The sequence below is a fragment of the Hippoglossus stenolepis genome, chromosome 1 (assembly GCF_022539355.2).
Source record: "Hippoglossus stenolepis isolate QCI-W04-F060 chromosome 1, HSTE1.2, whole genome shotgun sequence".
Taxonomy (NCBI): Eukaryota; Metazoa; Chordata; class Actinopteri; order Pleuronectiformes; family Pleuronectidae; genus Hippoglossus; species Hippoglossus stenolepis.
Window position 1 is genome coordinate 2,714,285 of NC_061483.1, and position 20,818 is coordinate 2,735,102.

Sequence of the window (20,818 nt, forward strand, 5' to 3'; positions counted from 1 at the left end):
TCTCATCCATTAGCTTCAATTAAAACCCCGACACAATATAAAGAAAGATAAGAAATAAAACATTTTTATGTTTTACAAACCTGAAGTGTGAAAAAAACCAGATAACGGGAGTGAATTGCAACAATTGGATGTTTATTACACTAAACATTATTGGTAATAATATAGTAATGTTTTATTAATTAGTAGTTATTATTGTAAAATCCACATTTACTTTGAATCGTATTTCGAATACAAGTCAACAATCTATTTCAGATAAGATTTGTAATTAAAACTTCCTGACCAAACTTTTACTGTAGTGGGGGTGAATAATAAACTTTTAAAGAACTGTTAATTGACCTTTGCCAAAAAGAAAGAACAAGTTATTTAAGTGAGTAACTTTCTTTTCACTAAAGCTGCTCTGAAATGATTCCTGTTCCACAATGTGCAACCAGGTAACATTTCAAAGATGCCTTACGTGATGACTGCTATAATTGAAGCCCATAAAAGTCAAACGTTTTGGTAGTGTGGTGATCTGATGTTTTTCTACCAATCAGAGCAGATAGATTGTGCTTAGAGTTAGTTTTTACTGCCACCCAGTGGCGAATAATATGTTTGCAAGGACAGAAGAAGATGTCAAAGATGCCATAATTCTTCAAGAAAGAATTTCAGTTTACATAATACAGACTAATGCTGAGGAGGAGATAAATAAATATTGCTTTATTCAAATTTTATACACTCATAAATAATATGTAGAAACATATGACACAACAATCCCAGCATCCTTTGTGTGTGTGTGTGTGTGTGTGTACTATAAACAAGTAACTCTTATTTACAGATGTACAAAATGGTCCTTGGTCATTATGTCAGAAGCAGAAATCAATGAAAGCCATATAGAGATATTTACATATATATATATATATATATATATATATATATATATGTGTGTATAGATACATTCCTGCTGAGATTTTTTGATCATGCAGCATCCTTCAGTTCATTCGGACTGAAAGCTGAAGGAAGTGTACTGAGACGTTCTCACCCAAACAGTGTTGGCATAAAAATATCTCTGCTCCAACTGCAGAGGGAATCTTTTAGAGAGTTTTGAAAATAGGGGGAATAAGTTTGTTTCTCTGTGGAATTTGAGTCCGGGACTCCGTCGGCTTCAGAGCGGCTCATACATGCTGCTGGGTTCGGCCGAGGGCCTGGACCCAGCAGGGCTGTTCACAGGTGATCCAGGACCCCGGGGGACCACGCTGTCTCCCGGGGGGGCCACAGCTGGGTCTGTGCTGATCCGCTCTACGATGCTGGACAAACAGTCCAAACTAGAGATGTAGGACGGTTTAGAGCTGCTGGAATCTGTAAGAAACAAAGCAGGAAATGTTAGTTTTTGCCTTTAAACGAAACAGACAGGTAACGGCGGCCATATTGAAAGAGGCGGTGTGCACAGACTAGTTATTTCAAAGGAGAAATAGTAAAAGTGGTTAAATCTCGGTTATATTAAATGACAGAATGGTCATGTCGTCGCATGGGGTTAAGTCAGGAATCAAGTTTCATTAAAGAAGAAAACCAACGCATTTAAAATGAAACTGTTTATATGAAGAAAAATAAATAAACATGACATGAAAGGAGAGACAGGACAGAGACTGACCGTCTGTCTGGCTGCAGTAGGAACCGTCACTGTTTTCACTTCTGGTTGAACACGGAGACATGAAATCCACCTGCAAGCAAAAATCAACCAATCAGTCAATTAACCAAATATTATCGATCGATTAGCAGCCACCAGGAGCTGATGCAGTGTTTACCTCAATCAAAAGTGAACAATTGTCCTGTAGATTTATAATTTTTATGGTTCTAACATCTTGTTCTTTTAGTCTGTAAAATGATTTACTGTGAACCTTTAATACACATACATACAACTCTTAATTTTATATTTTAGCATGTTATTAGCAAAGTTACATCAAACCTGAGACTTGTTTACAGCCACACGGATTATCAAGATTTAATCTGCTCAAACCTGCTGCTCACTTGATACAAATATTTTAAGATCAACAACTGAAACAAATATCTGCTGTAAGTGTCCGAATCTGAATTTATTACCAAATTATTTCAAAAGTCTAAATCTTATTTTAAGCATTTAACACTTCAAATATACATCTTGAAATTCCCATTCATCAAAATTAGCCTCCGCAGCCAGAAATAAAAACCCTGCAGACACATTCTTTACATTTCATGAGGCAGCACATGAACTCTTCAGCTGTTCGTGGGCTCACCGTGCCATCGGAGCAGTTGGAGCGGGGGCTCGAGGCGTCCGAGTCGCCGCTGTAGTGTTCCAGTGGCGGGTAGAAGCTGTCTTCCCGGCCCGTCCTCAGCAGCGCCTGCAGCGACTCGATGTAGCTGATGGCGTTGCGCAGGATCTCCACTTTGGGCAGCCGCTGGTTGGGATTGGAGGCAGTGCAGCGTTTCAGGGTCTCAAAGGCGGTGTTTACTTTGCCGAGCCGACGTCTTTCTCTCACGGTCGCTGCTTTTCTTCTGTCTTCGTGAGTCGTCTTCGTCTTGCAGGCCTTGCAGGCCCACAGCAGGCAGTGTCCCGCCTGGTGTGGGCCCCCCGGGGCCCTCACATGCTCATCCTTGGGCACGTGGTGGTGTTGATGGTGGTCCCCTGGCTTCACTAGGCCGGCGTGCAAGAGCCGGGCGTCCAGGTCATCGAAAAAGTTCAGGTCACTGGTGCTGAAGCAGGGGTCATCGTAAAGGTCATTGGTTGGGGAGAGAGGGAAGGGAAGGTCGGACAAATCCATCGTCATCTGCAGAGAGGAGAAGAAAACCCCTCTGAGAACGAAACTGAAAAAAGTCTCCACAAAACTTAGATTTGTGAACTAGAAATAGTGTAAAACCATAAAAAGTAAAGAAAGCTCAACAGTCAGCTGACCTGGTTAGAAAATGTTTAAAAAGTAGAAATAGTCGAGAGAGAAGTGAGAGATTTTAAAGGACCAGTGTTTGTAACTTCACCTCCTTCAGTTCGTCTTTATAAAGGAGTCGGACTGGAGGCGGGGCTGTGGTGTAAGTGACCAACAGGAGGGGGGGGGTGTGGTGAGTGTGTGTGTTTGTGTGTGTGTGTGTGTGTGTGTGTGTGCGTGTGTGTGTGTGTGTAGGGAGTGTTGGGGTCACTGAGGTGAAACTCAGCGACAGAAATGAAGCCGTAAAAAGAAGCTAATCAAGTCTTTACCAATCGTTCAGTCTGAAGTTGAGTTGATATTTGACAGTTTAACCTATAAATAAATATTCTTTATATTGTATTATAAATATATATTATATACATCATATATTATATACTATTTTTTCCTAAATAAAGATATAAAACCTGAGATTTTTTAACTTTAAGTTGTTAAGTAGTAATAACAATGGTAAAAAGACCAAATGACACATAAATCAATTGTTACATTTTACAATAAAAGCTCAAATTGTAGTTTAATGATAATTTCATTATCTAACCAGTTGATTTTCAGGAAGTTTCACCTGCTAATTTCATATGATGAAGTACAGATAAGCCAGTTTATACAACCTGAATTAGAATAAAATGACCTTATATAAATATCTAAGGATAGTTAATGTGCATTGTATATACATATAACATCCACACTAACTTTACCATAAAACACTATGGCAGATAATAAATTAAATAAGAAAACCAGATGAAATCATTATCATAATTATCATCCTTACTTTCTAACAGGATAGAAACGGGGCTAGAGGAGCAAAAATAAAACAACATTTTTGTGTTTAAAGTTGAAGTGAAGTAAGATGTATAAATCCATGGTATTTAATTACTCATTTAATGAATATAACTCATTGTAATGAACTTATAATTCTATTATATATCATCATATTATATCACATCATACAGATATTCAACAGTTTAACAAATCGGATCTCCTGGTGTCTAATCGCTTTAATGTCTTGTTCTGATGTAAAACTCCATTCATCAAACCATCAGTGTTTAAATGAACCTACGTTTAATACTTTGAATCCCTCCGACTGCTGAGAGCTGCCGTCCTGCTGAGGAGGTCAAAGTGTCGCCGAGTCGTCAGATCACCGGTCTGAGGCCGACGGGGTTTTAGGGTTTTAGGGTCGTCGCTGGACAACAGTTTAAGACAATTTGTCCAAACAGGTGAAATGATCCCGACTCACAGGCTCAATGATTCTCATCACTTTTAAGGTTTGTTTGAAGTTGTCATCTGTTTTTCTTTCCTGGTGTAGATGTCGTCTGAGTTTCAGATGAAGCACTGAAATCATTGTCTTATATATATACATTTATTTGAGTCATTAGATAAATGACAGATTTTGGTGAAATGTCAACTGTAAAGATTTCTTTGCTCTTGATTTGAGACAATCTCACTGAACTTGTGATTTAAATTGAACTAAAATAACTTAACATAACCAATTTGTATCTTCTCTTGACAAAAGACTGAGAGAGAATCTAACTGCCGACATTAGATGGTATTTCTATTGTCATTTAATAAATATTTCAATACTTTTCTTGATGATTGTTAACAAAAACACACAACCATTGTTTTCCTTATGTGATCTAACATTAACATGTTGTCTTGTTTTGTTGGATATTAAGAGTCGGGTTTTAATTCTTCCTAATAGTGTTAGATTGTATGTTACACACACGTTGATGTTAAGTCAAGGTTTACTTGCTGGAGGGACAGTGGCTTCAGACATGTTCTGTGTTTGTTGTCTTGTGAATGTGACTCTTCACAGCTTCAGGTTATAAAGTGGTGGACGGCTCAGCTCAGATCGCAGACTCCTCCCAGCTCCATGAAGGCACCGTGTTAAATTTAGCAGCTCATGAAATCCAAGACAAGTTCCTTTCTTATTTTGGCTGAGCCCCCCCATCAACTCTCACAACCCCCACCTCCGTTCTGCCGAGCTCATTCAAAAAAACCAATAGAACTTATAGAACACATATGAGGACATCATAGTTTTTAATAGTTCTAAGTTAGTTAAATCTGTCCCACTGATTTTTTATTACAGTAAAAAATCGCAACTTTACAACCGTGACCATCTACATTTCTGTGTTTGTCTGCTGCTTCTTTTGTTGTTTCGTTGTTTTGTTTTTGCATTATAGATTTGTTTATAAGGATGGCCGACATGACAGCTCCCAAAACTCAAATCGCCAAATCGTCTGCATTGCCCCCTGGTGGCTGGCTGCAGTATAGGCCGTAAACCTTGCCCCCCCCCAATGTCTCATCGAAATGTTACCATTCTTGCATATTACTATTTTATGGTGTTTTAATTAGTCTCGTCTGTTCTATATAAATTCATTGTTTTATAAATTTAAGGAGCACTTGTAATTTCTGTATTTATTCGACATCAGTCCGTATTCACTTCATATGAGATTATCTTTAATAATTGCATTGTCCTGTATTGTTGTTATTTCCTATATTCAAAATAATCTTGTTTTGATTGTGTCAGCTCCTTTTTGTTTTATTATATTAAGAACAATATTATATTTATTGATTTATGGCTCAGTGCTGTTTGACATATACGTTGGTTTTTAATATAGCAGTCGTAATTTCACCACAGCAAATATTTAAATTGTTCAAACAACTATTTCATTGTATTCCAAATGCATTTTGAGGTCTGGATATCATTGCTTAAGAGAAACTACATATTTTTTTTCAATTGCAAAGCAGAGAGAGCGAAACATCAACAACAACAAAGATACAAGACAAACAAACAGTAGTTAAATGACAATAATAAGAAAATAAAGAAAATACAAAAAATATATTATTATTATTTATGTTTCTTTATTTCCTTTCCTTTCTTTTTCTTTTTCCACCAATCATTGATTTATTGAATTGATCGAAATTTTGGTAATTGCCCTTAATTGCTCAGTTCCTTATTTTTCTTTATTCCCCAACCAAACTGATCTGAATATATAATTTTATTACTTGATTCCGTGTAGATATGTGGCGTCTTTATATTCAGTTAGTGGGAGTTTGAGGATTCTTAAATTGAAGTATTTTAAATAAATAAGTCATAATAATAATTCTCAAACATAGGCACAAAGTGAAGTGATAAGAAACCACAGGGAGGAAAATAATCTGTAGCGAAGCTCCTTTAATACGATTCTCATGTCAGTGGCGAAAAGAATAAACATGTACCTTTGTATCACGAAATGAAAACAGAGTTATAGTTGTGTGGTGGTGCTGGAACCATCACAGTGATTTCCCAGCTGGTTGTGTAATCGTCTGTCCTCATCCCAGATTTTCTTTTCTTTTTGAGTTTAGCTGAAGCTTTTAATCTCGTTTCCGTCTCCTGCGTTACAGTGATCGGTTCCTGTTTCATAAGGATCCCACCAGCGACTGATGCCAGACCGGTTTAGAGGGTCAGGTACCAGGAGAAGATATTTTTATTAGGCTGTTGAAGTCTGTGTGTGTGGGGGGGGCGTCCTCTGCTGTTGGAGTTGGTTTAGTATTTGTATGTGTATATTAAAATGGGTGGATTTCTTAGATTTCTCATCATTTTCTTGATGGATCCATTAATCATTTATTTTATAAACTTTTGCTCATTCAGGTTCTCAGAGGTTCTTTCCTTCACAGGCATAAAAGCTTAAACACAAATATTCTCAAGGTGTGTTTTGTTACTAATAATTCAATGATTTGATGGATTTGTTTTTCCCAGATCACTTTCTGTACCTTTCACCCAATTACCTGAATTTACTGCGGCTCATGTTTTGTTAGAGTCAGTCTGTTAACGGCTGCTGTTGTTTGTCCATCAAGTGAAAACAAACACACAGTAAATCTTTCAGACCTGTCGTCAGCGTCGCCATCAAAGCTCAAACGAGGAAACCATGAAACCTCGGTCTGATCTGACCTCACTGGGTGTGGACACGTCAGGACAAGTTGGGGAAACATTTGAACACATTGGGACACGTTGGGACACATTTGGACATGTGGGGACACACTGGGACACATTGTGACACGTTGGGATACACTGGGACACGTTGGGACACATTGGGAAAGAGTGGTACATGTTGGAAAACACTGGGACACATTTGGACATGTTGGGACACTTTGGGAAACAGTGGGACACGCTGGGACACATTGGGACACCTTTGGACACAGTGGGAAAAACTGGTACACATTGGGACACGTTAGGATACACTGGGACACAATGGGACACATTTGAACATGTTGGGTCACACTGTGACACGTTGGAAAACACTGGGACATGTTGTAAAACACTGGGACACATTGGGACACGTTTGGACACATTTGGACATGTTGGGACACACTGGGACACGTTGGGATACACAAGGACACACTGGGACACGTTGGGACACACTGGACGGGGGGACGGCCTGATGGACCTGGATGTGGATTCCAGATGGACCGGAGCTCAGAGGGAGTCTCACAACACAAACACACAAACACTAACAACAACAACTCTGTTTAACGAGTCTTTTCTTGTGTTGTTGACACGTCGGAGACACTTTCTTAAAGTACAGCATCACTTTAAGATTAGGTTTGAAATGTTTTACTATTTAATATCTATATTTATTTTTAAAATATTTTTGATTCATTTAAAAACAGCTTTGTGTCGTAGTTTCTTCAAATCCACTGTTTCACAGTTGTCAAAATAAGTTGTTGAATTATTGTATTTATTTATTTATAAATTCGAAAAATCCTTTGGCCTGAAAATAAATACATTTATTTATATGTATTTAAATTAAGAATATTAAAAAAACTAGGCTTAAGTAAAAAGTACTGAGGACATTTACGATTTAAGATTTTTTAATCTTAAATAAGTAACTTTATTAAAGTGCAACAGCAGTGACGAGTAATATTTGTTTTTGTTTCAAGCTTTTCACCTGCACCGTTCGCTGCAAACAAAGATGGACGACGTGACGGTTCCCCAAAAGTGAAGCCAAATCCTCTGCATCGCCTCCTGGTGCCCTGGTAATATTAAATATTACCATTATTACATATTATGGCATTTGATTAGTTTATATCTAACTTAATTCGATTTTTTAATTTAAATTTCACCATATTTTCCTTGTTGCCACATTTAATTTATTTATTTATTATCTATGTACATTAGTTTCATTGTATTCATAACAATATTATACTTGTAAATCCACTAGGAGGGTTTCATTTTAATTTCTGTTCTTTTTTTCACTTGGAAATAACTTTAACTTGCTTGAAAATTACTACATATATAAGATTTATTATCATTATTACGTTATTTGCAGCTAATTTTGCAGCTTCATTACCAAAACAAAATACTTTGTTTTTCAACTGGCAAAAGAAAACCCGATTCTGTAAAACTCTACGGATACAGGACGTCAAGTTGAGACAAGTTGAGCATTTGAACTGAAAGATGTTTAAAATGAACTTTACAGCTGTTGTGTGGTGGAGCTCGACAGGTGTACGTCTTCTCTCGGCCACGGTCGGACTCTGACTTACTACTTCCTGTTGCGTGGCGAGGTGGTTGACCTCTGGACTCTGTGATGGGCACGACTAACGGCTCTAATAGGATGCAAATATCCTGCTGGGACACACACACACACACACACACACAGCAGATTGGTTAAACATGCCGTGCCTCTGCCCTTCACTCTCTGTCGTGTTTGCTTTGAAATGCATTTGTCACATAACAGTTTATATGAAGATATATACGTACATAGAGATAATATCCAGTGACTGACAGTTACGGAACCTCAGGACCTGGAAGTAAACTCCAGGTTCGATAATCAGAACAATGAGATTAAAGGGTGAAAATGTGGATCGCTGGTCGAAAATCTAATATTCCAGCCTGTGTTTGTGAAACGGGAAAGAGACACCGCCTGTAAACACAAGCAAGAATCTATAGACAATAACAAATATTAATAATAATAAGAATTATAATAACAATATTAAACTTTATTGACACTTTCCAGAAAACTGATGATGCAATTTGCAACATGAGACCAACTTCCTCTCAGATTTTTTATTATTATCAACATGTTGAAACAAACCACGAAGAAGGTTTGTAAGAATTTATTTTGCTTTTAGTGGAACTAAATTACAGAGTGTAGCTGTGTAGTAACTATACACAGTCAGTACTGCACAGTGAGTAGGAGTGCAGCTGTGTAGTAACTATACACAGTCAGTACTGCACAGTGAGTAGGAGTGCAGCTGTGTAGTAACTATACACAGTCAGTACTGCACAGTGAGTAGGAGTGCAGCTGTGTAGTAACTATACACAGTCAGTACTGCACAGTGAGTAGGAGTGCAGCTGTGTAGTAACTATACACAGTACTGCACAGTGAGTAGGAGTGTAGCTGTGTAGTAACTATACACAGTCAGTACTGCACAGTGAGTAGGAGTGCAGCTGTGTAGTAACTATACACAGTCAGTACTGCACAGTGAGTAGGAGTGCAGCTGTGTAGTAACTATACACAGTACTGCACAGTGAGTAGTAATCAGCTGGTGTCGATCTGAACTCTGATGACTCGTCTCATGTTCCTGAAAATGCTCCTGTTCTCTCCTCTGTTGTGAAACTGTGATTTACCAGAAACGGTGAGAAACCACAGAAATGTCACATAGATAATAATAATGAGTTAAATTCAGTCTGTCAATCAAACAGAAGAATCCCCGTTCATTCATCACAGAAAGTAAAGTCAGAATTTCAGAGGCTGAACTATAAACATGTTCTCCGTCTGTAACACTATCAGATTTAACTTATCACAGCCAAAAGAATTCACCACAACTACACTATCATGATGTGGTGAGAACAGAAAGTATGAGAGTAATGATAGTTTACCGTGTGTTTTATTTCATCTTTGGCAAATATCTAATGGTTAAGAAAATACTGAAAAAACTACACAAAACTACAAGATACTGCTAAATTAAATAAAATACTGCAAAATAACTACTAGGATTGTGCAGAGTGATGAAGCTCTCATTGATGCTCAGTGCGATCATAGATGAAATTATTATTATTGTTGTTATTATATTATATATTATATTTGATATATTAAAAGCATTAAATGAATAAATAAATCACTTCAAGCACGGACACTTCTTCTATTTAATGTTCTGCTTCATTTCAGTGAAGAATATTTTACATTTTATTACATTTCAAATAAGACCAGTGAATCAAACGTAAAGACAGAGGCTGAAGGTTTAAGTTTTATTTTGTGCACCTTATTCCCAGTGAGTCTGTTAAAGGGTTAATGACGTATCGTGTCTCTGCGTCCCCGCCGTCCTCCACTGTGATTCTGTCTTGAGAACAGATCTTCTCCTCTCAGGGGTCAAAGGTTAAATCAATTCAACCTGCTCTCTCTATCTGCCATCAGGTCACTTCCTGGAGAGGGGACAAATGTGCAGCTCTGCTTCTGTCCCTGGACGTCAGGTCTGTTTTTTCACTCCTCCTCCTCGGGGATGTAAATCAGAGCGAGACTTCTGTCCTGTTCAAAGAGTCGCTGACAAAAGGTTCCAGTGATTGAAGTGGTGACGGTGCTGATGTGTTTTATGAGCTTCTGACCTGAACAGGAAGGAAGAGATTCAGCAGCGCGTCACTGTCAAACCTCTTGGTCCAGAGTTTCGTCAGCAGCAAGAAAGACGTGAGAAGAGAAGACGAGAAGAAGACGAAGAAGAAGAAGAAGACGAGAAGAAGACGAGAAGAAGACGAAGAAGAAGAAGAAGACGAGAAGAAGACGAAGAAGACGCTCTGAACGGATGGAGTCCAGGGGGAGATCGGAGTTTGTATTATGTTTGTTACAGAACAGAGGAAGGAGCATGTTCATTCTTCCCGCTCCTTTTCAGACGGGAAATGAAACGTTAATTTATGTTCATTTATGTTACTGATTATTTATCCTGTTAGGTTTTTTTGTTTGTTTCTTCTAATACTTATGTGGCTGACTGTTAAAATATTTTAAAACAATTTGACTAAAAATTATTCTGGTAACTTGTTGCCATGTTTAACAGGATATTGGTAACTTTAATATAAGCACACGATGTTTGTTGTTGTTCACAGGTTTTTCTTTATTTACATTCTGGCATTTTTGGGATAAAATAATTGACAATGAAACATGATGAAATATGAATTGACGTCTCCAGAGAAACAGACTTTTACACAGTCACATGTTTAGTTTTTAGTTTAGGTTTTACTCACTTAAGTTCAGTATTTTCTTATATATTACAGATCTTTTTACTTTTACTTTACCTCTAATTATATCTATATATCTATTTATACGAGAACAGCAACGTTCACATTAAGGATCTTTGAGTGGTCATCAAGACTAGAAGAGAACTATATAGATGCAGAGCATTTACCGTTTACATGAGTAACAGTTAGTGAATCATTGATCAATACTTTATAGATCAGTAAATAAACGACTTGGTTTCCAGGTTGTGGAGAATTGTTCCTCTCTAATGTTGGACCATCTTCTTGACAAGGGGGGGTCGGGTTGTGGGGGGTGCAGCTGTTGTAGCAGGATTAGCAGAGCAAGTCGATCCCTTACAGCCCCCCCTACACACACACACATCTCAACACTGACCCTCTAAAAGCCTCCATGCAGAAATAGAAGTTTGAAATGTTGCGTTCATGAGCACACAGCTCGTACTTCAGTGTTCTGCACTCTGCACTTCCTACAGCGGATAAAATCTTCACACCACAAAGATTCTGGTTCTTCTCCAGCTTCCTCCTCAGTTACAAACACGTGCAGATTGACTGGAGTCGTCGTTTGTCTCTGTACGTCGACCCCCCCTCCTCCTCAGGGTATAAACAGTAAAGATAACGGATGGATGGATTTCCTGAGCTCTACGTTTTATGTGGTGGGTTAAAGTTTGTAGTTTAACAGGAGATCAGATGAGCTTCTCAACGTGGCGTCATCGACAGATTATCATTAGATATTTAAACCACAGTACTCAACGTCTCTGGGAATGTTTTGCGTCCCTTTGTTGTAATTTTGTGTTTAGTCAAACTCATTTTACATATAAACTTTGCTGTTTCTGTCCCTTTGTGGTCATTTTTACGTCGAATTAAATTGTGTCCATTTGTACTTGTGTTTCGTCTCTTGTCTTTTCAGTTCTTCCACTGTTCTATGTGGAGGTTTTTCATTCAGTCAAACTCATTGTGCGTCTCCCTGTAACAGTTTTGCATTTCTTTAGGGATTGTTTTGTCCACACTTTTCTTTTGGATGTTTTTGTTCTACTGTGATTGTTTTGCAGTAACTTTTTGTCTCCATGTCTCCTTTTACTTGTTTAGCACTTTGAAAGTCATATTGTATTTCCTTGTGGTTGTTTGGCTGTTTTTAACCGAGCCTTGTCACTTGTTCATAAAGAGGCCCTGCGTGGTTCAAGGCCCCACAGACGCCTCGGGCCCCTGGACCCCGGTATGGGCCTGTTGGGCAAAATATTTCCATGACTGGTGAGTTGTAGCGAACAAAACCAGACCATGACTTCATCTCGAAACTCTTGAACACATTATCTAATTCACCTACCGTAGCTTCCTGATGCTGATGGAACACAAGCATCAGTCCGGTTCCCGCACCACCGCTGATGCCAGTTTGGCGGCGTTCGGCCGGTCGTTACATGTTTGGTGACATCAGGGAGTATTTTGGTTTAACGTCAGCGGTCACAACAGCAGCTGTGTCACTGTGAGCTTCACATCATTGAGCCCGATCAGGTTCTAACAACAGTACGTGGCCTCACAGGAGACGGAGGAGAAACCAGGTCCCCTCGTCCTGATGCTTCAAACAAAGGAAACACATAGACACACACACACACACACACACACACACACACACACACACACACACACACACCAGCCAGGTTTGAGTCTCCGTCCACTTCTTTTACTGTGCGTAAATATTAGGATATTATAGATTTAAAGAGCATCAGGCTCCAGGTCTTGACAGCTTCCTGTGTCTCAGGGCAGAATCAGATATGAAGGCTGACCGCCCAGATTACACGTCTGCTATAAACTGCTAGTCCCTGGATTTTGTGGCTTCGCGGCTCGGTATCGTTTTCCCGTCGGCCAGCGCCAACGTGCCGCAGCATGTAATCAGCTGTGTGCAGAGCAGATTTACTGGCCTCACTTCCTCTGCACATCCATCTGCACACATCTGGTTTAACAGTTGATTGATACTGGACACAGAGTCTATGAAATTAAAGAAGAAACAGCAGCTTGGTCTGAACGAGCCAAATGTTGCTTTCTCATATCTGCTCTGTCTGGAGTCTGGAAAATAAAGGTTTCACCATGTTTCAGTGTCGAAGATGAACAAAGAGACAAGGAAAATTAAAGTTCTATAAAAACAAACCTTTACGTGTATTAAGTAGTTAACGTGTTGAGAATGTTTCAAATCTGTATTAACAGTCATTACAATTCAAGTTGAGTGGGATAAATATAAAAATGAAAACCACCAGGGGGCGATACCTTGCAGATGCTGTTTATACCCAATCAGGCGATGATCTATTTATTATATGATAAAGCCCCCCCACACACACACACACATTCATTTGTATATTTTACTACACATCACTATGTGTTTTTTTCCATGGATACAATATTCTGGTATCAACCAGATTAAGACAATAATCTGAATAAGACACTGACGTATAAACAGTATGTTCTGATAAACTTAACCTGAATAAGATCATACTCAGAATAATCAATAATCATTGATAAATCATTATAACGTCCGGTCTGTGCGTGAAGTACGATCACAGACTGGATATAAATGATTCTTCTGCAGTTGATCACGTTGTGATTGAAAAATGTCACTTTAAGGGATATTCCCTCGTTTCCTTTTATTTCATGTACATTTGTGAATAAATGTCGATGAGTGTGATCTTATTGTCCGATGTTGTATAAACGCTGTACATGAAAGAAAGTCCACTTGTATAAAACCTTCTATCTCTTTGTACATGAGCAGGAACATGCAGATCAGTTATGAACATGTGTGAAGAATCCAGAGAGAATGAAAATCATCAAAATGTGAGTTCACATGTTTTTCATGAAGTCATTGAACTGATTCGATCTGATGAGTCCAGACGTTTTCATCTTCTCAGTGAAGCAGAGCCGCAGGCTCCCGGCTCCAAACGAATTATCTCTGTGTTTCTAAACGTCTTTCACCCACAGACTCACACCACTTTACATCGGAGTCATTAGGTGAAGCAGGTTATTAAACTATGTACATGAAAACTTCACTATTTGACAAATAACATGATTAAATTCACTTTGAACAGAAAAACAACCTCAGCTTCTCATTGGGGGAAAATATTTCTGTTTCTTATTTAATCTGAAAAAGTTCTTCACCTCGTCATTTTCTTTTCTTCTTTATTTACATCGACTCTTAGAAATCACTGTTGACTTTATACTTCAATGTACTGAGCATCTTATTTACAGCCTGGTCTCATCAATCTGTGTTCAGATAACACGACTTTACACTTTCACTTTCACATAACTTGGAAATATTTACGACTATGACTTTTGTGCGTCAAAGGACAGAGCAGCAGCAGATCCAGTGATGATGCTGTGTCACATCCACAGGAACACACAGGGAGGATGGTGGACTGACACTGTGTGACAGCTGATCTCAGAGCAGCTCACTCCTCTGATTCCTCTGGAGCTCTGTCTCCACCTGCCTCCCAGCAACAAGGCCCAGTCAGAGCCGCCTTACACAAGCTGCTGCTGCTCAGCCTCTGATCCTCAGGACACAGCTCAGCCTCCGTCCACACACTGTCCTCTCTACCATCACCAACTGTTGAGAGAAGGAAGGCATCAGTGTTACAGAGACTCACTTCATCAGCTGTGAGTCAGTGATGCAGCACATCCAGTATAAAGAGCAGCAGGGACTTCAGTCCTGTTCAGATAGTGGAGCAGCTTCCTCTCTGCTTCATGTTCACGTGTTGGAATGAACACGCTAAGAGCTAGAGTGTGTTTCCTCTGCATGTCAAAGTGCAGAGTGGACACTCTGAGAGGTGGATTTTTACTGCTGTTACAGGTGAAGCCATGTTTCACTGTGTGAGCAACTGCACATAAAAGGCGGTTTACTGCGCATGACCAATCACAGACATGGACAGTTTGACTGACAGCAGAGCCTCATATTTCACAATGAGGATCAAACTGTTCTATAATAAAAATTTGAGGAGAAACAAAACACATGATCCAGAATAAAAGAAACTCAGTTACAGCTAAGCAATGCAGGTGCTAACAGCTGGTAAAACATCTAAGATTGTGTCAATGTGTAAGTTACAGCGCTCCCTGGTGGCATTTGGTAAAAACATATTACGTGACCACGATATAATAACGTGTGAACGAGATAAATAACTCGAGGCCACCAGATCTGAATCTGTTGTTTACTAACAAGACGAGTGGAAGAGAAGAAGATTCTTGATGAGAAACGTTTGAATCCCAGGATGTGGCCTCGATAATGAGCTTTAGTTTGACACACCGTGTCTCACTGCCTTCAGGACACACACAGTGTCTCACTGTCTCTGAGGACAGACACTGACTCTGAGGACACACACTGTCTCACTGACTCTGAGGACACACACTGACTCTGAGGACACACACTGTGGTGGACACCTCTGACATCACTACTCAATAGAAACACATGGACTCATTCCTTCAGGGAGGCTGACTGAGTGCATCTGGTGTTTTGGTGACAGGATGAGTCTGAGAGATTGGAGATGTTCTTGGGTGAGTTAGAGATCAACTGAACCAACCAGACGTGGATTTAAACTTCCCTTATCCTTCCCCTTTAAGGAGAGTGTGCACCACACAACAGTGGAGAGTCACTGTGGTCAGTGGGCGGAGCTTTTATAAATGGTTGATCTCCAACTTAACCTGGAGCAGGTTACTGCTGCTTCATCGAAGTTTCATGGTGATTTACTCGTTAAGAAGTGGACGTAGGTTCGTAGGACTGAAAACTAAACCTGGAAGTTAACCTGATAACCACAATCCTGCTTGGTAGCAATAGACCTGGATTCGTGATACTGACTGTGTTTAGTAAATATTTGATGAAAGCAGCGTGGACTGACTCAAACCATCTACTGATTCCTAGAGTCTCCAGTCGATACAGGCCTGAACTCTGCTTTAGATCAAGCAGCTCCTTCACTCCTGAGTCCTGCAGGTTGTTGTAGTCAGATCCAGTTCTCTAGACGAGAGAGGGGTTTGACCTCAAGAGCTGAAGCCAGAGAAGAACAGCTGATCTCGACAGACCGCAGCATCCAACCTGAATAAAGAATAAAACTTTTAACTGTAAATTAAACTGAGTTCATGTGTGAAAATAACATACAAATATTCATGTCAGCACAGACTCATAATATGGAAGATAAATTTGAAATCAGACATGTTGGATTAAAACGAGTCCCGATTCAGTAAAAATAGATTATTTGGACCTCAGGTCTCTGTCCTGCAGATCAGTTTAGGAAATCAGAACTAAACTCAGATGTGTTTTAACAAGCAGCTGAATATTTAAAATGTCACAGATTAATTAATGAATGGATTCAAGTTATGTGTATGAAGAGGAATTATGTTAAATTAGAATTAAATAAGATCAATTGGGTATAAATGCTGTATTATAGATATGAGATCTACAAAGCTGGGGTCAGTGATCTGACCATGAGTCTCCAGTCGACAGGTTGGACTCTGTAGAAACCACACAGCTCCTTCACCCTGAGTCCTGCAGGTCGCTAATACCAGATCCAGTTCTCTTAGATGAGAGGGGTTTGACCTCAGAGCTGAAGCCAGAGAAGAACAGCTGATCTCTGGACAGTCTGCAGTCCTTCAACCTACAAATAAATATGAATATTTGAATGTGTCCTCCTGCTTGTTGTGTGGACTGCCTACTATGGTCAACACAGACTCTCAACATGCTGCTGACTCAGTCCAGTCTATGACCTGAAGATAAACATCAGATCAGACATGTTGACCATTGTTTCATTCATCACCTTCTTCTCTCTGTGTGTTGGTCACTGAGCAGGTTTGTGTAATTAAACACTGTTTAAAGTAGGATGGCTCCTGACAGTCACTTGTTTGTTTCTATACTTATCAACTGTCCAACGTGTTTCAATAAGAATGTGTCTTATCTTGAAAACCTGAGGAGGACGCAGTGCTCGGCCTCAGTCCACATGTTATTTACTGACACTTTCTTAGTGATCAGGAGCAGGTGAGTGCAGGTGACATTGCATGAAAAGAAGAATTTGTGTCGTTAGTGTCACTGCAAATTTCCGGTTAACGGCTGTTCACAGGAATTGCATGGCACAGACAACGCCGGGAATTCGACGCGGGGTTCCAGTTTTACAGTTTTAATGCCTGAGAATGTTGGCAGACCCCCCTTCTCCTAGGCCTAGGAGACTTTCACATGTAAATCACAATGCTGTGAGCTTTACAAATGCAAATCAGAAAGTTTCACTCAGTAAGCCAAGGTAACACTTTTTCTAAAAGGTGCTAATTAAGGTACCAACTAAAATATCTGGCTTAAAATAAATATAAAATCTGAAATTGTAGCTTATAGATTTCCCTTACGTAAGTAAGTGTGCTGGTAATGAATTACATTGTACACTAAGAGCAAAGTTCAATTCAAAAATTTTAAACAGTGCAATTCTATTTCAACATTTGCCTGTTTGTTTATCCAAGATAATATGTTGAATGGAGAGAGGAGCACCAGACTGTACAAAGTTTTCTAAGAGAAGTCTTTCTGCTGACACCAAACACTGTGCTTCCCATAAATCAGCTTGTGTCATCGCGTGTCAAAGTCCCAAATATTTGTCCTCCCAAAATACTGGCAAAACTCAGCACCATATCTCACATGTCCATGGCGTACTAAGCTGTTGACTTGTTGAAATTGCCTCATAATTTGAACTCATTGTCCTATTGTTGTTATTAAACTTTTCTCAGTATTCCATTAAAACACCTAACACTTTTTTGTATCCAAAGCGATTACAATAAGTGCATTCAACTATGAGGGTATGAGGATGGTAAAGTACAATTAAAACCACTGCTTCAAAGTGAAAAAGGTCTTTTTGTGAGTTTACTCTGAAAACGCCACACTCAGCTTCATGCTACGCCACTCGTTAACGTCAACGCTGTAGAGGGTTCGGTCCAATCCAGCCTCGGTGGAAGCGTTGCCTGTCTCCCGCAGACAAGAAACTAGCGGCTCGTGGTTTTGCGTGGTCCGACGAGTGACTCTGCTTTCGGGCAAAACTGCTGAAGTCGACACAATACTGTTTCTGGAGGAGAGAGGAGGCGAGCAAAGCTTCTGGCCCAGTGTGGACGAGTCGAGGCGGAGAAGACGGGCGCACAATCCCCAAAATTATGGTAAGAGCTACAGAGAGACATTACAACTGCTAAGCTAACTCAGATCTGAATAGCGTGTTAACAACTGTGGGATTAGGGCGAGAGTTACAAAGAAGAAGAGCATCGAAAGTGCTTGAGCAGAACGAGTGTGCCGTTTAAAATACAACAACTGCTTAAATTTAAGAGTTTGTTAAGTTAAGTTTTTTCATGAATGTGACTTTCTGTTGTATTTTATAGGAAACTGCTCATCTCTGCCATGAAGCGGAGCAAGGGGAAGATGAAATAAAATACATTCTCCAGGTTTACTTTATCTGATCCATTCATCATTGTGTTTTCACAGCCTGAGCCCCCCCCCCACACAACAAGGCAGTCACTGCACATTTGGCAAAGAGACATTTCAAGCTTCACATGATTAGTTTTTCACTGGCTAGGCCAGTTGTGTTTTTACATTATTTGTGCTGTATGTAAAGCTTTGACTCAACATATACCTTGTTCATGTTTTTTCCCTCTACAATATGTTTAACATATAACATCAAGCATCACATGAATGCATGTATTGTCTTCAGTAGCTGCAGTGCTTTTGGTAAAGGCTTACTAATAATTAATAATATATATTAATTAATAATATATATATATATATAATATATATTAATATATAAATTATTAGTAATAATAACTATATATTAATTATTATATTATTAATATTGTGTGGGAGGGGTTTACCCACGTGTGTATTATAATGACCCAGGGTGACCAATAGCAGCAGATCTACCAGCCAATCACAAGTGACTTTTTGTTTCAAAGGTCTGTGGTTTCATCCAATGGTGAAGTGAGATAAGTTCTCACAGGCGATTTCGTTGCAATTCTATATGCTAATTAGATAACACCTTCACTCCGCGACTCCACGGCGGAACGCCCTCCCCCAGCCCCTGGTTCACTGCTAAGGCTCACTGGGGTTTGTTTCTGCCTGTTTGGTGTCACGGGCGACCCGGACCCGCTCCTGTAATCGGGCACTAACTGCCAGGAATTAGGCGAGTTTGGTAGGAGACAGAGACGAAAATTCGGCTTTCAGGCTCAGTGTGAATGGAGTTGGGCTGATGAGGTGGACGGACTGACAGACTGGATGAGTGACAGATGACTGAGGGACAGTGAGCAGAGCAGAACTGAGACAATTTAAATAAATAATGACCGAATAAGAAAGTAAAGTTGGAAAGTGAAGAAGGATTTAAGGACTCTCAGAGTCCCTGACAGTTTGGACTCTCCAGTCCAGAACACAGCAGCTTCACTCCTGAATCCTGCAGGTAGTTTCGTCTCAGATCCAGTTCTCTCAGATGTGAGGGGTCTGACTTCAGAGCTGAGGCCACGACTTCCCAGTGAGTCTCTGAGAGTCCACAACCATCAAGTCTGTAATTAAAGAAAATATCAGTTCGAATAAAATCAGAAAACACAACATTCATAAGCAAACAGACTCAGTGTGGACTACCCTGGTAAATCCTTTGCCTCATGAACATGTTAGTGTCCCCAAGAGAATCCTTTCAGATTTGGCAGGCATGCTGCTCATTTAGACTGACAGAGGAACTGCCAGGATTCAGGTGGTCAAAGGTCAAAGGTCAAGGTCACACAACATGCTTCTGGCCTCTGAAACATGATGTCTCAAGTCTGTCTTTAGGGATTACCTTTGACCAGTTGGACTTCCAAAGATAAACTGGATTAGATTTCAGTGGTCAAAGGTCAAAGGTTACAGTGACCTCATACATTGTGAATGCAACATGTCAGGAACCTGAGGGGACGGGACACTGCACTGGCTGGTGGTGGCGTACAAACGCAGGTGGTAATTTATTTCAATTCAGAAAGAAGAATAAACGATATTTCCAGCCCTGCTTCTTCAGTTTAAAGGAACAGTCATGATTCTCATCCTAGAGACGCCAGAGATATTAGCGGAAAATCCCAGCGATCAGCAGTTTTTGAAACACTTGACCAGGCACCAACAACCATGCCACGCTCAAAGTCACTTTAAACTCTTCTTCCCCATTCTGATGCTCGGTTTGAACTTCAGCAAGTCGCCTTCACCACGGCCTAGATGCCTAAATGCAATGAGTTGCTGCTGTGTAGGATTGGCTGATTAGCTATTTGTGTTAACAAGTAATTAAACAGGTGTGCTCTAATAAAGTGTCTGAGGAATGTGACTTGAGATATCATGTTCAAAACTCCAGCACAGTGATCACTGGATTTCACTTCCACATCTGATCTTAGTTGCTCTCATATGTAATGAGAACAATGAGAATGTATACATATATTTGTGTATCCACAGCCGTAGCAAACTCACACACACACACACACACACACACACACACACACAGACACACTTTACACACACACACACACACACACACACACACACACACACACACACACACACACACACACACACACACACACACCAGCCAGTAGCCACTTACTTTAGCGGTCTCATAGGGCCTGGAGCTGACTCAGCTGACACTGAATTCAGTCTCCAATCAACCTAACTCCGATCTACATGTCT

The 20,818-nt window shown here is 39.8% G+C and overlaps 1 protein-coding gene across 1 annotated transcript; it reads right to left on the reverse strand.

Annotated features, from left to right (window-relative positions):
- Window positions 1-676: 676 nt before the first annotated feature.
- LOC118121384 (myoblast determination protein 1 homolog) lies at window positions 677-2,982 on the reverse strand. The gene is made up of 4 exons (XM_035177262.2): window positions 2,906-2,982; window positions 2,250-2,780; window positions 1,628-1,697; window positions 677-1,335 (listed from the first exon to the last, which is right to left on the reverse strand). Exons 2-4 carry the CDS (start codon window positions 2,778-2,780, stop codon window positions 1,142-1,144), a joined length of 795 nt encoding a protein of 264 aa, XP_035033153.1. The 5' UTR covers window positions 2,906-2,982; the 3' UTR covers window positions 677-1,141.
- Window positions 2,983-20,818: the final 17,836 nt, after the last annotated feature.